This window comes from Rhineura floridana, chromosome 17, assembly GCF_030035675.1.
Source record: "Rhineura floridana isolate rRhiFlo1 chromosome 17, rRhiFlo1.hap2, whole genome shotgun sequence".
NCBI lineage: Eukaryota > Metazoa > Chordata > Lepidosauria > Squamata > Rhineuridae > Rhineura > Rhineura floridana.
In genome coordinates, this window is record NC_084496.1 from 26,109,020 (window position 1) to 26,123,463 (window position 14,444).

General features: G+C 47.7%; 1 protein-coding gene across 4 annotated transcripts in view; it reads right to left on the reverse strand.

Moving 5' to 3' along the window:
* The window catches only part of MPRIP (myosin phosphatase Rho interacting protein), a 173,886-nt gene extending 160,374 nt beyond the window's left edge, over positions 1-13,512 (reverse strand). For 2 of the 4 annotated variants that reach the window (XM_061599708.1, XM_061599709.1), the window contains exon 1: positions 12,076-13,497. In XM_061599708.1, the coding sequence (XP_061455692.1) occupies positions 12,076-12,195 (120 nt within the window). In that variant the 5' untranslated portion in view covers positions 12,196-13,497. Of the gene's footprint in view, positions 1-12,075 lie in introns of all 4 variants that reach the window. The other 2 variants (XM_061599702.1, XM_061599706.1) reach the window with 2 other exon arrangements.
* Between the last annotated feature and the right edge of the window lie 932 nt (positions 13,513-14,444).

Consider the following 14,444-nt stretch of genomic DNA (forward strand, 5'->3'; position numbering starts at 1 on the left):
AACAAGGATAAAATGGGATGATGAGTCTTTGGATGAAATAAAAAGGAGGGTATTATTATCAAATAACTTCTCATTAATAACTACTTTTCTTAAGATAAAGGAAGAGAGGGGTGCTGTGTATAAGTGTATGTGTTTCACAGGGGTTCATTTTCTTACAGCAAAACAATATTTTAAAGAAGAAAAAATACCTTGTTAAGGTATGTGGCCTGAGGCTACAGGAAATGTTTGGGGTTTTTGTTTTGTTTTTGACAGCAAAGCCTAACCCTCGAGGTTCAATCTGATCTGACCGCTACCTCTTTGAACACATCAAAAAGTGTCAGCTGTTGCTCTTTAATTGCATGCAAATGCTGTGGTGGTAGAAAAAGGAGGATCCTCTTCGCAAAAAAACACCCAAACAGAAAACAAAGAAGGCCCCCAGCATGCACTGAAGCAGCGCTGTTGCAGAAAGATCCGACCTGGTACAGTTGGAAGCAAATCAGCAACGTCAAAGATTACCGGAGGGTCTACCACACCACATCTGGAGGCTTGCCATACACTGGTGCTTGCTTGAGAATTCAACAGGCAGCAGAGGAAAATCCCCACGTTAATTCCCCTCCCCTCGGGTCTCCCCACAATGGAAGGTGAGAAGCTACAAAACCAGCCCATTGCTCCATCAAGATCAGCGGTCTCTACACCAGCTTTTGGCAACTGGTGCCTTCCACATGCCAGGGGTAGCCAACCTGCCCCCCTCCAGATATTCCAGGACTCCCTGCTCCCATCAGTCCCAGCCGGCATGGCCCACAGTCACGGACGTAATCCAAAACCTCTGGACAGCAAAGGCTGTTCTGCACCAACAGGCACCTCTCTTCTACTGTTTCAGACATGGGTCTGTACCCGGCTCTCCCCAGAGGCACCAGGGATTGAGCTTGGGACCTTTTTGCACGCAAAGCACGTGCTCTACACATGAGCTACGGCCCTTCCCTGAACATATGTGGGAGTGGACACACGCACAAGCAAGAATGCAGCATGAAAACACAGCATCGTCTGTTTAAATCGGACAGCCACCATGAGAGCAGGCGGCGTCCTAACTGGAGGAAAAGGGCACGGCTTTAAATCTCTGCTCAGCTATAAATCTCTGCTCAGCTACAAAGGTCACCGTGTGCCCCTGAGCTAGTCAGTCTCTCAGGCTGACCTACCTCACATGGTTGTAGTCACATGGCTGTTATGTGCATGGGCAGTTTCCGGGACAGGAGGAAAACTCCATGTACAGCACTCCAAGCAATTGCATGGCGGGAAGATGGAAGGGAAATTAAAAAAAACAAACACAACATGGTGACTTATTACCTCTATTCTGGCGTTCTTCCCGACATGGTTATCGGAGGGGGCACTGCCTAGTCCTCACCCTACCCACCCACCCCGGCAACACTCCTCCCACACTCCTCCACATGTTGGGAGCTGAACATCTGCAGCAGGGAGCCTGAACCACTCATGTAAACTCCCTGCCCAATTCAACTGAGACTCCTGGAAAGGCGGTAGCTCACTGGTAGAGCACCTCCTTTCATACAGAAGGTCCCAGGTTCAATCCCCGGCAGCTCCAGGTAGGGTCGGGAATGTCCCCTGCCCGAAATCCTGGACAGCCTCTGCCAGTCAGTGTAGACAATACTGGGCTGGATGGACCAAGGCAGCTTCCTCTCTTCCTATGATCCGAATTCTACGTTGTGGACAGAGCCAAAAATGCAGCTGCTGTTCTACTGCCCGAGGTGACGCCTGCTTTGAATAAAGGCACGCAAAGCATACAGACAAATGAAATACTTCTCCTGCTGCTGATTTTATTCATATGTAAAACGTAACCACTTAAGCGATCATCCAATACTATTAATCAACCAAGGCTGCTTTAAAAAATCAGATGACAGTCCTGATTTTAAAGGGTATCCCCCTTCATTGACAGTTCCTTGGGACAAAGATCTGCTGCAGGACAGAAAGTCTTTAACAATCCACCAAGCCAACTAGGTTTGATGGTGCCAACAGGACAGGTTTGCCTGCCTGGGAAAACAGGGACAGCTATCATACACATCTGGTGAGCTGCATTCAGCATCGCAGGTGTGGAGACCCAAAGCCATCTCCTTTGGGGGAGGAGCAATTTCCATGATGTGTCGCCTCCAGGGTAAATTCACGTGCCGCAAAAGAAGTCACTGCGTGTGATGCTGGATATGCATCTACTATTCTGTGCCTCTTGGCACAATCATCATCATCTATTGGACATCTTACCTGCCCTTCACCATAATGGGCTCAAGTTGCAGGAAGCCAGATTTCGGCTGAACATCAAGAAAAACTTCCTAACTGTTGGAGCTATAGGACAATGGAACCAATTACCTGCGGAAGTGGTGGGCTCTCCAACTCTGCAGGCATCCAAGAGGCAGCTGGACAGCCACCTGTCGGGGATGCTTTAAGTTGGATTCCTGCATTGAGCAGGGGGTTGGACTTGATGGCTTACAGGCCCCTTCCCGCTCTACTATTCTATGATGAAGTCCCAGGCTATAACAAAATAAACACAGAATAATAAAAGGACACAGAGGTAGGGCAAAACTTGACAATTTTTTTCTGATTCTTTTTTGGGGGGGGCTGTACTATTAAAGAGGGGGGAGAAACTGGAATCCACAAAAGGTACTAGCCCACCATAGTTTTTAGTACCCTGGCACCAGACTTATGCTTAAGTCAGGACTTGGGACAGGAGTGCCAGTTCCATTCTAACTGACACCCACTTCCCAATCTGGTTGCCCACAAGTATTTTTCACTTGCCACCAGCAAGGGGCTGCTTGAATGACAAGGATTTTTTCCATGAATCAGATGTAGGCATCGCGTTCACCTTAAAGAAAGACTGAGCTAGTACAGGAGTGCAGTTGTCAAAGGCTGCACAGGTTCTTATCCAAAAAGAATAGAGTTGGAAGTTTATGTCTGACAGGATAACAGGGACTCTGTACCACTGGATATCCTAACAAAACAGCCATCTCAGAAAATAAAAAAGTGAATTCCCTGCTTTGGGGTGAGTATGCAGCTTTTTGGCCAACAATCATTTGGTACTTTTTAACTCCATGTTCCTTTGGGGGGGGGGGAGAGGACTACACTGCAAGGTTGTGGTGTTGCCAGCTATGAGTGCAACTGCCTGGATTTAAAGAACATGCTCTCTTAAAAGCATGCACACATTTGGACTCTAATTGGAAGGGGTCAAATTCAGTCACTTTAAAGGCCTCCCCATTCAGAAGGCCAGTCCTCTTTGTGCTGCTGGAAGGGAGTGGAGAGGAATAACACAGGCCCTAGCCGAAATGACAAACCGAATTGAAATCCAAAAACATGTCAGCTCAGACCGTAATAATCTCTTTCCTTCCAAAGCTCTGCAACATCACTAGTTATAAGCCAAATCTCTCCTTGCCACCATTCCTGGCAGCATGCCAGCAGCAGACTTTAGATAGGGGAGATCCTGGTTCCAACACTGGCTTGGCCAGAACATCACTGGGCCACAAGGTCCCTCTCAGCAGCCTTCCATGCCTTTCAAGAATAAAAAACAAGGAAAGCATTCCTCTGCGCTCTGAGGGAGGAAACAGCACAAAGAAGATCCATCAGTCAACCTCCACTCCTGCTCTCCAACCTAACGTTATTAGCCAACTGTATTTGCATCCGTCTTCCGTATCGCAAAATTTGTTTTTAACCAGCCCTCCGCTTTGTCCTTTCATATAGCTGAGCTACATTCCACAAGCCCAACGCTGCCTTCGCCCACAAATTTCCTTCTCTCCACATTCTATAAACCTGACATTCCTCTTATAAACCTGGGGTGAGCTGAAGTAGAACATAGCCCCAAATGAAAAACGAAGGAGATTGCGAAGACAGATCCAAGACAACTCCAGCCTCTTCAAGTTGAAAAGAAAGACTAACAACAGCTATAAATGCCCCTTCCTTTCCACCCTTCCAGCATCCATTGAAAGTCCTGGTCTTCAACAGGTGAGTTGGACCCTATTAGTGCAGAGGAACGGAACTGGATCAGGCTGGCGGACCACACCATTAGCATCACCACCCCTCACGGGCCATGCTTGACAGGTGGGCGGTGTCATTCACCTGTCAGTCACCTGATATCACTCGGGTGTTCACAACCCCCCTTCAAAGCGCCATCTTGCCCTTATCGGATAAGCCAGAGTTTTTGCTGGCCCCACACCTATATGACATCAGGTGTAGGACAGGCGGGGAGGGCTTGGCCAAAATGGTCTGGAAGACCAAATGGAGAGGTGTGGGGAGCCTAATTCAGCCCGTGGGCCAGACACTCCCCATCTCTGCATTAGCGGCCTGCGGCCCAGCCTAACAGGGCCCATAGCGGCAACAATATTATTTTTATTTATTTATTTGTTTCATTTATAGACCGCCCATAACAAGTGGCTCTCTGGGCGGTGTACAAAAAGGTTAAAATACAAAATATCAACAATAAAATCAGACAACAAACAATAAACACAAGCAGCAACTAAAGAAAAAAATAAAAAATAAAAAAAATAAATTATAACATAAACGCTTAAAATGCCTGGGAGCATAGCCAGGTCTTAACCTGGCGCCGAAAAGATAGAAGCGTAGGCGCCAGGCGTACTTCTTCGGGGAGGCTGTTCCACAGTTCGGGGGCCACTACAGAAAAGGCCCTAGATCGAGTAACTGTCCTCCGGGCTTCTCGATGGGTTGGTACCCGGAGGAGGGCCTTAGATGCTGAGCGAAGTGACTGGGTAGGTTCATAGCGGGAGAGGCGTTCCACAAGATATTGCGGTCCCACGCCGTGTAAGGCTTTATAGGTCAAAACCAGCACCTTGAATCTGGCTCGGAAACAAACAGGTAGCCAGTGCAAACGGGCCAGAACAGGTGTTATATGTGCTGACCGGCTGGTCCTCATCAGCAGTCTGGCTGCTGCGTTTTGCACTAGCTGAAGCTTCCGAACTGTCTTCAAGGGCAGCCCTACGTAGAGCGCATTACAGTAATCCAGCCTAGAAGTTACCAGAGCATGAACAACTGAGGCGAGGTCATCCCTGTCCAGATAGGGGCGTAGCTGGGCTACCAACCGAAGGTGGTAGAACGCATTCCTTGCCACCGAGGCCACTTGCGCCTCAAGAGACAAGGAAGGATCGAAAAGAACTCCCAGACTACGAACCTGTTCCTTCAAGGGGAGTGTGACCCCATCTAGAACAGGGTGAACATCCACCATGCAGGGGAGGCACTCACCAACAGTGTCTCACTCTTGTCTGGATTGAGTCTCAGTTTATTAGCTCTCATCCAGTCCATTATCGCGGTCAGGCAATGATTCAGCACATCCACAGACTCACCTGTAGAAGATGAAAAGGAGAAATAGAGCTGCGTGTCATCAGCGTACTGGTGGGAACGCACTCCAAAACTCCTGATGACGGCACCCAGAGGCTGCATGTAGATGTTAAAAAGCATGGAGGACAAAATCGACCCCTGAGGGACTCCACAATGGAGAGTCCAAGGTGTCAAGCAATGTTCCCCAAGTACTACCTTCTGGCGACGATCCGGCAAGTAGGAGCGGAACCACTGCCAAGCAATACCTCCAAACAACTATATGGCATGATATTACAAAGTGGGTCCTGTAATGCATCCCTGGGTCCCTGCTCTGAAAAGGGAGAGGATGACAGATTGAGAAAGGGGAGCTTAATTCTGCCCCAAAACAAGTCCAGAGCAGAGAAATGCAACTTGTTACACCCAAGACTCTCAGCTACCAGCTCGAAACTAAAATTTTGCATCCTGAAGGATTATCCTTGCTCTTATCATTTAGCTATACTCCAAGAGTCTCCTGAAAACGGCCATTCCAAAAAATGTTTCACAACATTTCCAGAGGGCAGTCTTAGACCAAATTTGAGAAGTGACAGGATATAATATCCCAATCCAATGCAAAGAAAATTGGTATAAGATATCTGAAAGGGAATTATCTAGAATTATCATCTGATTTACTCACTGTATAGCAAAGAGTGGAAAATGGTACAAACCCACCCAAACCACACCCGGGTTAAGAAAAAATATGGGACACTATATTGCCAATTCCACCATTTTTTTCTAGAAGCCAAACAGATACACTGAAAAGTGATTAGTTATTAATAGTTATTAATTTTTGGAGTAACTAATGTCAAGACAAAATCAAGCCTTGGGTTTTGTTTTCTATGCTGTAATATTAACTTAGGGTTTTATTATGGTTCTCATAACAAAGTGTATTACATTTTTGGTTTTCATTCGTTCTCACTTTTCATTTGTAAATTAATTCTTGACACTTTGAGAGGTGTAATCCCTCTAATAAAAAAGAATTTAAGGGAGAAAAGGTTTTATCGAACTGCGCATTGTGCTTAAAATTCTTTTGAATGGCTTATGTGCTTTAGTCGTTGAAGCCCACTCCCAGGGTCCTGTGACAAAGGGCAGGCGTATCTATAAATAAACAAAAGCGCAGAGTAAGCCATGCCAGGGCAATTTGCAACTCACCAGTCTGACCACCCACCACTTACAGGAGCCTCCTATTTTTCCTGAATCTGAAACTGACTAATCTGAAACTGACGAAAAGGAGAGGAAGGTGACATGCCCCTATATAACCCAAGAGGCAGATTCAGCAAAGTGGGCCACAATTTTTTTCCAGCCCACTGCTTAATACACAGAGGCCAACGATCACATCAATAACAATAAGAGCCGTGATGGAGCAGCCCAAGGTCCACCGAGTCCAGCTTCCTCCAACCTGGAGCCCTCCAGGTAATTTGGACTGCAACTCCTATCAGCCCCAGGCAGTATGCTGGCTGGCGTGGATGAGAGTTGTAGTCCAAAATATCTGGAGGGCTCCAGGTTGCAGAAGGCTGAACTACTCTCTTTCTAGAAGAGGCCAACTAGAGGTCTCCATAAAGATGATGGGCAGGGTATGAAAGCCAGAGCTCCGCTCATTGTTGTCCCCCAGCAACTGTAGTCCAGTGGTACACAGTCCCTAAACATGGAGGCTCCATTTAGCTTTCACGGCTAACAGCCACTGACCAACCTTTCCTGCTCAAATTTGTCTCATCCCCTCTTAAAAGGCAATCTAAGTTGGTGGCCTTTGTGACATCAGGTAGAAGCAAATCCCATAAAGGTTCTTGTCCATCCTGAACAAGTGAATGCATCTAAAGGAGCCTTATATACCAAGTCAAACCACTGGGCCATCCAGGCCAGTATTAAGAACGTAAGAAAAGCCCTGTGGAATCAAGCCAAAGGCCCATCAAGTCCAGCATCCTGTTCTCACAGTGGCCAACCAGACGTTCCAACGTCAAGCTTGCAAGCAGGACCTGAGTGCAACAGAACTATGTTTTTTATGTTTCTTACCAACATTTTCCAATGTAAAACCAATGTCACCTTACACTACCATCCAGGAAAGAGCTGCATCAAATATATATTTGATCCCCAATGTGGAGAAATATGGTAGGCTGGTTTCACAGGTGAACACAGATCATTTTGACTATTGCACAGTTGGCTCAAAAGCACGATGATGGAACTATGGAATTTGTTCCCACAAGAGGCAGCAATGGCCACCGACGTGGATGGCTTTCAAAGAAGATTAGACACATTCATGGAGAAGGCTACCAATGGCTGCTGGCCATTATGGCTATGCTCTGCCTCTGAATGCCAGTTGCTGGAAACCGCAGGAGGGGAGAGTGCTGCTTGAGGGCTTCCCATGGCCATCTGGCTGGCCACCGTGAGGAGAGGATGCTGGACTAGATGGGCCGTTGGCCAGATCCAGCAGGCTCTGCTTATGTCCTTATGAGCTGGTCCCTTCAAATAGCTTCTTCCAAAGTGGCATCATCAGGTAGCACAGACGTCTGAGCATCAGCAAGGCCCAATTCTTCAAATAAGAAGGTGTGAAACGGAAACCGAGGACCCAGTTAAACACTTTACCAGGGCTGGAACATTTATCAATTACATCAAACTGAACCTCAGCCACATGTGGCGGCCTGCAAAGCACCTGACAAAAACTGAAGGTTTACTATCAGCCTATACTTGACTTCGCAGGTCACAAACTATCCATCTAGAGAAGATACAGGCAGACTTCAAACTTGTAGAATCTCCATTGTTTGGTTTTTTTTTACTAGAATCCCAAGGTCCACCATCCAGAGTCAGGTGCAAAACAGTATCTCTGAATAGGGATCCATGAAGTTAGAATTAAGGAACACTTGCTCAACCAAAACATTTGTCTCCAGGACCAGAACTGAGCGAGTCTATAACCCTTTCACACACAAACACGCTCCTAGGAGTTGGATCCAAAGGTTCTCTAACCTTCCACTGGTGGAAAGACGTCTTTGATCAGAAGAAGGCACCTTCCTCTTAAGCTTTTAATTTTCTCCAAAGCATTCCTTCGTTTCAGTCACAAAGTTTACAGAGGATGAAAGAGCTGTGGTTTAGTTGTTGCTGTGGTTAAACTACTGGAATTTTTTCTAAAAAACCCACCAATCAACTCACACAAAGTTCTAACAGTGGTAGTATATGCAAAAGAACCTATTTATCTTATATATCTACCTGTCTGATGCAACAAAAATGCAAGGTGCCTGCAGGTAAGCAAATGGCAGCTATTTGCTGGAGGGCAGGTTTACAACCAAGTGAGCAGAAGGCTGTCTGCAAGCATCTGACCACGCAGTCAGACCACTTTTAAGAACTTAAGAAGAGGTGGATCAAGTCAAAGGCCTTTCTTGCCCAGCACTCCGTCCTCAACAGCCATTCAGATGATGAAGGGAAGCCTGCAAACAAGACCCAAATGCAACCACCTATCCCCTCTTGAAATGCCCAGGGACTGACATTCAGAGGCACACTGCTTCCGAGAATGGAGACAGAACACAGCCATTGTGGTTAGTAGCCAGGGATAGCCTTACCTTCCATGAATCTGCCTAATCCTCTTTCAAAGGCATCCAACTTTATCCAGACATTAGGCAAATGGCAGGCAAGAGGAACACAGGAGCACATGCCTTGCCACACAGCCAGATAACTGGATGACCAGCTCCCAATGCAGTTACAGGAGACCCCCGCGGACTGACAAATGTAAATGACGAGTTAAACTGTCATCAGAAATGGACCCCCTCCCAATGCTGACTGCCAACTTTTAAAAGCGGACTTATGGGCTGAAATCAGGGGAGGAAAGAATAAAATACGACCTCTGTAGTAAATCACTCCAAAATCATTTCCTCCTTATCTTTCATGTGGCATTCGTAACTTTTAAAGCACTTTGATCAATGTTGCATTCATATTTGAACTGCCTCCCTGGACAGGCCAAGATCCATCTACCAGAATTCTTTTTCCAACCAGAGGCCGTGAGGAAATTCAACAAGCAAGGCATAAAGGGGATGCATTCATCCCAACACCTGGTGTTCATATGTACACTGCTTCTAAACATGGAGGCTCCACTTCGCTTTTTTCAGCCCAAAGTTAGGGAACCTGCGGCCTTCCAGATGTTGCTGGACTACAGCTCCCATCAGCCCTGACCATAGCCCATGCTGGCTGGGGCTGATGGAGCTGGGAGCCTAACAACGTCTGGAGGGCATCAGGTTCCCCATCCTTGTCTAAGCCAAGGGTTGTCAAAAGACCTATTCTCTGTAGACTTGCCTCAAGACTTTTTTTAAAAGAAACCTAAGCCAAATTCAGCTACATAAGTTTCATGTTATTCAAAGCATTACTTTATCTTTTTTTGTCCAGATGTGATAATATAAGGTGCCAGTGATGTGCATGGTGAGTGCATGATGACAGGTCTCTGCCCTGAAGAAACTTACAATCTAGAATCTGACACAGGTGAGACAGCAGAGTGAGGCGAAGGTGAACAGGGGAAGAATGCAACTTGTAAACGCACAGGAGAATACGACTGTCAAAAGCTATTGGCAAGGATCTTAAATGAAACCTCCACATTCAGAGGCAGTATATCCCCAAGTATCACCTTCTGTGGACACATAGACACTGTTGCTTTTGTGCCCTGCTGGCAGGCATCCAAATGGGGACTGTTGCAAGCATGACACAGAACTACTAGATGAACAACGTTCTGATTCAAAACAAGATGGCATAATAAATTATGATTTTTGGTCTTTCACCCCCCAAAGAAACCGAACAAAATATAAAATAAAACCCTATCCTTAAAGCATCAGTGAAATAAAAAAGGGACTGAATGCAACAGAAATGAAGCAGAGACTCTGTTAGGTGAGAACAAAATGCAGTAATGCTCTGAAACTAGCTAAAAATTTGATCCAAAACCTCCAAGAGAGACGGGAAAAACCAAAACATTGGCCTAGCAGGCAAGGTGGCTGACTTATGTCAGGGCTGTACCACTTTAGAATCCAGGGGGTGGGGTGGGGTTTCACATGCTTGAATGCCCCTACACAAACATATACTATTCCTGCACAAAAAAATAGAATTTAAGAGAGGCGACACTTAGCCTTCGCCAACATGGAGCCCACGTGCACACATCTGCCCATAGAGGCCTACCCTGGTACGGTCCCCTTCCCCAGCTGAAATTAGGATTGAAAGAAGCATTCCATTATAGTCAACAGACTAGGTTGCAGGTGTGTGCAGGGGGTGTGCCCATGATAGTTTCTTGTTTGCAAATGTGCCCACAAGCCCCCAAAGGCTGGCGACCCCCAATCTTATTTCTCTACGTACAGGGCTGTTGTTTTTAACTGAGAGGTTACACGGAGGTGCATTTGACCATGTGTGGGTCCTCCCCTACTGCTCGAAGTAGGCCAGTCCAGAAAGGGAAGCTGGCCAGTGTTGTCACCTTACAAGCAGCACTCAAGAGAGACAAACTGTACATCTTTTTAACAAAATAGCTGTAACGTTATTTAGCGGTTGGTTTTGTTTTGCGTGTTCAAATGAAGAGGAAGAAATCAGCTACATCACAAATTTGCTCCATGAATCATACCAAAAGGGGCAGGGGGGGGGGAGGCAGTTAAGAAACGAAAGAAAAGGAAACTGGTAAGGATCCAGAAAGTTGCTGCCATGGATTGGACCATCACTGCAAGCCTTCGGGGCCTTCTCACTTTGTCCAAACAGTTTTTTAATCAGTTATGCACCCAGACACATTGCACACAGAAATGCATTTTTTCTGTATTAGTGTGCAGATTACATTATCTCTCTCTGCCCCCCCCCCGGCCCAGCTCTGCAATATGACTGATCTCATTTCCATAATAGGATTGTAACCATGGGTGTGAGAAGGAGCGCAGAGTGAGGAGGGGGATGTGGGGGGGGGGGAAATGAACAATTGTTTGATCTCCGGCCCAGGGAAGGCTTAGCTTTACCCTCCTTCCCGCCACAATATATAAATATTAAAGCGTTTATCAACAGCGGCCTGAACACAAGGAGACTGAGCGGGTGTGTGTGCATTTAAAAAAGAAATCCTTCCATAATTTAACAGGCCTGGATTTTGCCATTACACCTACAAGACTTAAAATGCAATGGCCAATTTACAAAGGGCTTACCAGAACTTTGCTGCTGCCTTGACAAGCTTTTGAAACCCTCCCTATTTGGCATTTCAAGATTCTAACCCTCAAGGGGAGAGGAAAAAAACCTCCGCTTACAGCAAGATGTCCTGGCTTGTAAAGCCAGCTTGCCCAATTCAGATGGGTGGAGTGTGAGTGTTAAAATTACCTTCTGCAGACTAACATTTCTAACTGGAAGAATTAGAAGACCAAAACCCAAAACAATTCCTTTTTTTTTTATGTAAAGTTAGGAAGGTGCTTTTCACAACGTGGTGATGTTGTGTACGTATGGCGGTTATGAGGTCACACTTCTTAAACTCAAAAGAAGAAGAAAATATGCAGAAAGAGACATATTTTACCCTCTGTGGCAAGCTGGCCTTTCAAATTCTACCCCACCCTGCTCATCAACTCCTAGATTATAAACCTGCAGGCCGGGCCTGCATCACTTCTGTCGTCTCACATTTTGTACAGCACCTCAGCAACTGTGCCCCCCCCCTTTAAAGCCAATAATAATTCCGAGTGTTATTTACTGGGCGTGGGTAAAGGGAGAAATCCCCCTGGTGACACCAGAAGGAACTTCAGCGCCCAGTTGAAGGTCGCTACTCACCTGGTTCAAATCTTCATCATTGAGCAGGTGCGACTCCCGAGGCTTAAAACAATTCTGGCATTTACTTTTATTAAAAATGTTGGCTTGAAATTTCCTGCAGGGATTCTCTTTAGCCGACATGGCGTTGCTTATCCAGGAAAAAAAAAGGGGGGGAAGAAGGTCCAAAAAACAAGCCCAGAGAAAATCGGCGCAGTTCCCTTCCAACTTGGGTCCAATATTTTAAAAGAGGAAGGAACCAAAACACAAAAACACGATGCGCAAGCTTGTTCTCTTTGCATAAATCTCTCTCTCTCTCTGGATGTGTAAAAAGGATCCTTTAAAAACCAAGCGTTGAAACGGCCAAGGAGCCAATTCCTTTCATCTGCCTTCCAGGCCACACAAACCTCCTCGCGAGCAATCCGGAGCAACGGGAGTAGATGGACATCCCGATGTTCCAAAGGCAAACCCGGAGCGAAGGAAAGGAGGAAAAGGGGTTGGAGAGAGAGGAAGGGGGGGTGTATGCGCACCGGCGTGAGTTGATAATCCGGAGCGAGACTTGCAACCGCCGCCCCTGAACTTCAATCCGTCCAGCTGAAGAGGTTGTCAGGAATTGGGAGGAGAGAGAGAGAAGCGAAGCGGATGAGAGAGAAAAATCCCAGCTGTCAAGGCCGGTCGGCCTCGAGGGAAGACGAGACAGGAAGAAACGGGCGACGCGCTCCGGAGAGCCGAGATCTGCACCGCCTGCCTCGCGCCCGGCCCGCGTCCCAAGGTTTCACGCCGCTTCCTCCAAGCCTTCGGGCTGCTCCTGGCGTGGGCCAGCCGGGGCTGCTGCCGAAGGAAAGCCATGCTGCTGCTGCTGCTGCCGCCGCCGCCGCTTCATCGCCCCCAGCAGGAGGAAGAATGAATCCAGAAAGGGAGAAAGCCGGGGCGCAATGGGGCTGGCGTTTGCGCGCAGGAATGGAGAGCGCGCCGGTCTCCCCGAGACAGGCAATTCGATTCCTCCCCAACAACAACGCCAACGCCGCCAGGAAAACGGGGTGCAATCCTGCCTGGCCTCAGCACCGCTCCAGACCACCGTCTGCTGCCCCCGGTCCTCCCATCCTCTTGCAAACGGCCCGCTTCCAGCTCCAGCCGCCGCCTCCCGCTCTCAGGCTGCCCATCCAAGCGGAGGGGGCAGGGAAGGGAAGCGGGTAAGGAAACGCCTCGATTCCTTTTTTTCCTCCTCCTCCGCCTTTATTCTTCTTGTTATTATTCTTGTTTATGGCATGCAGGAGTGCATTTTTGCATGCAAAGCCAGCCAGCCGCGACTCTCCCCTCCCCCCCTTGCATCGAATGTTTGCAAAAAGAAAAAGCTGGCGAGGGGAGGCGGGGAGTAAAAGAGGAGGGGCGAACCCTCACGCGCTCTCGGGCTTGGGTGGAGGGGCACTGGAGTGGTTGCACTCTGGCGGTGGGAGGGTTTCTCTCCCTCCCCCCCCGTTTATCTTTTAATTGACGTTGCAAAATATCCAATGGCAGGCGGGATTGGATGCTAACAAAAGAATGGTCTGCCCAATCCGGAGGAAGGGAGGGCCTTTTTTGTACGTAAAGCGCAAAATGCATGCAATCGCACAAAAAGCGGGGTGGGGGGATTGGAGGATTTCTCCCCCTCCCCCTCAAGAATCAGGCTTGTTGGACTCGCGCAGTTGGCGGAGGTTGTGGGGAAGATGGCGTTGCAGCGGCGCATGGATTTATTTGGCCCTCCTGGGCGCCGGCCTCTTCTTTGTCATTTAAAAAAGCAGCCGCAGCTTGAAGATTGAATTCCTTTTTTGCAAAAGGATTGGCCCTTTTGCGTGGGCCCACACGCGCCTTCCAAAAGCGCTTGCTTCCCTCCCCCTTTTTACAAGCAGCGATTTTCTTCTGGCAATTAAATTTGCAAACCCATCGACATGTGCGGGACACACCTTTAGATAAATACACCCGAGCCACCTAATAAATAAATAGCAGCACGCCCCCCCCCACTGCAATGCAACTTCCATCCAAACTGAGGATTAGCGCGCGCAAAAACCTTTTGTTTAGCATGGATCAGCGGTTTGCATGCCTGCCGGCATCTGCAAACTGGGGCTCTTTCATAATAGCTTTGCCCCAAGTGTCCTTGGCTAAAATAATCCGCCCTCCCCCCCCCCCACTTTCCAGGCTATACAGGTAGATAGATACCTGGTAAAAGGCAACAGAAGGCAGCACCATCATGCCGTCCGGTGGAAGCCAAGAGGAAATCTGCGCGTTTTAGGAGGCCTCTTGGCGCTGGGCGCATTCTCTCCACCACTTGGCAGGGACACGCAGATGGATGCTCTGGTTTTGTATTAAATTGTCCCGAGATTACTTTTTTTCTGGAAGAAGCAAAGCCATGTTTG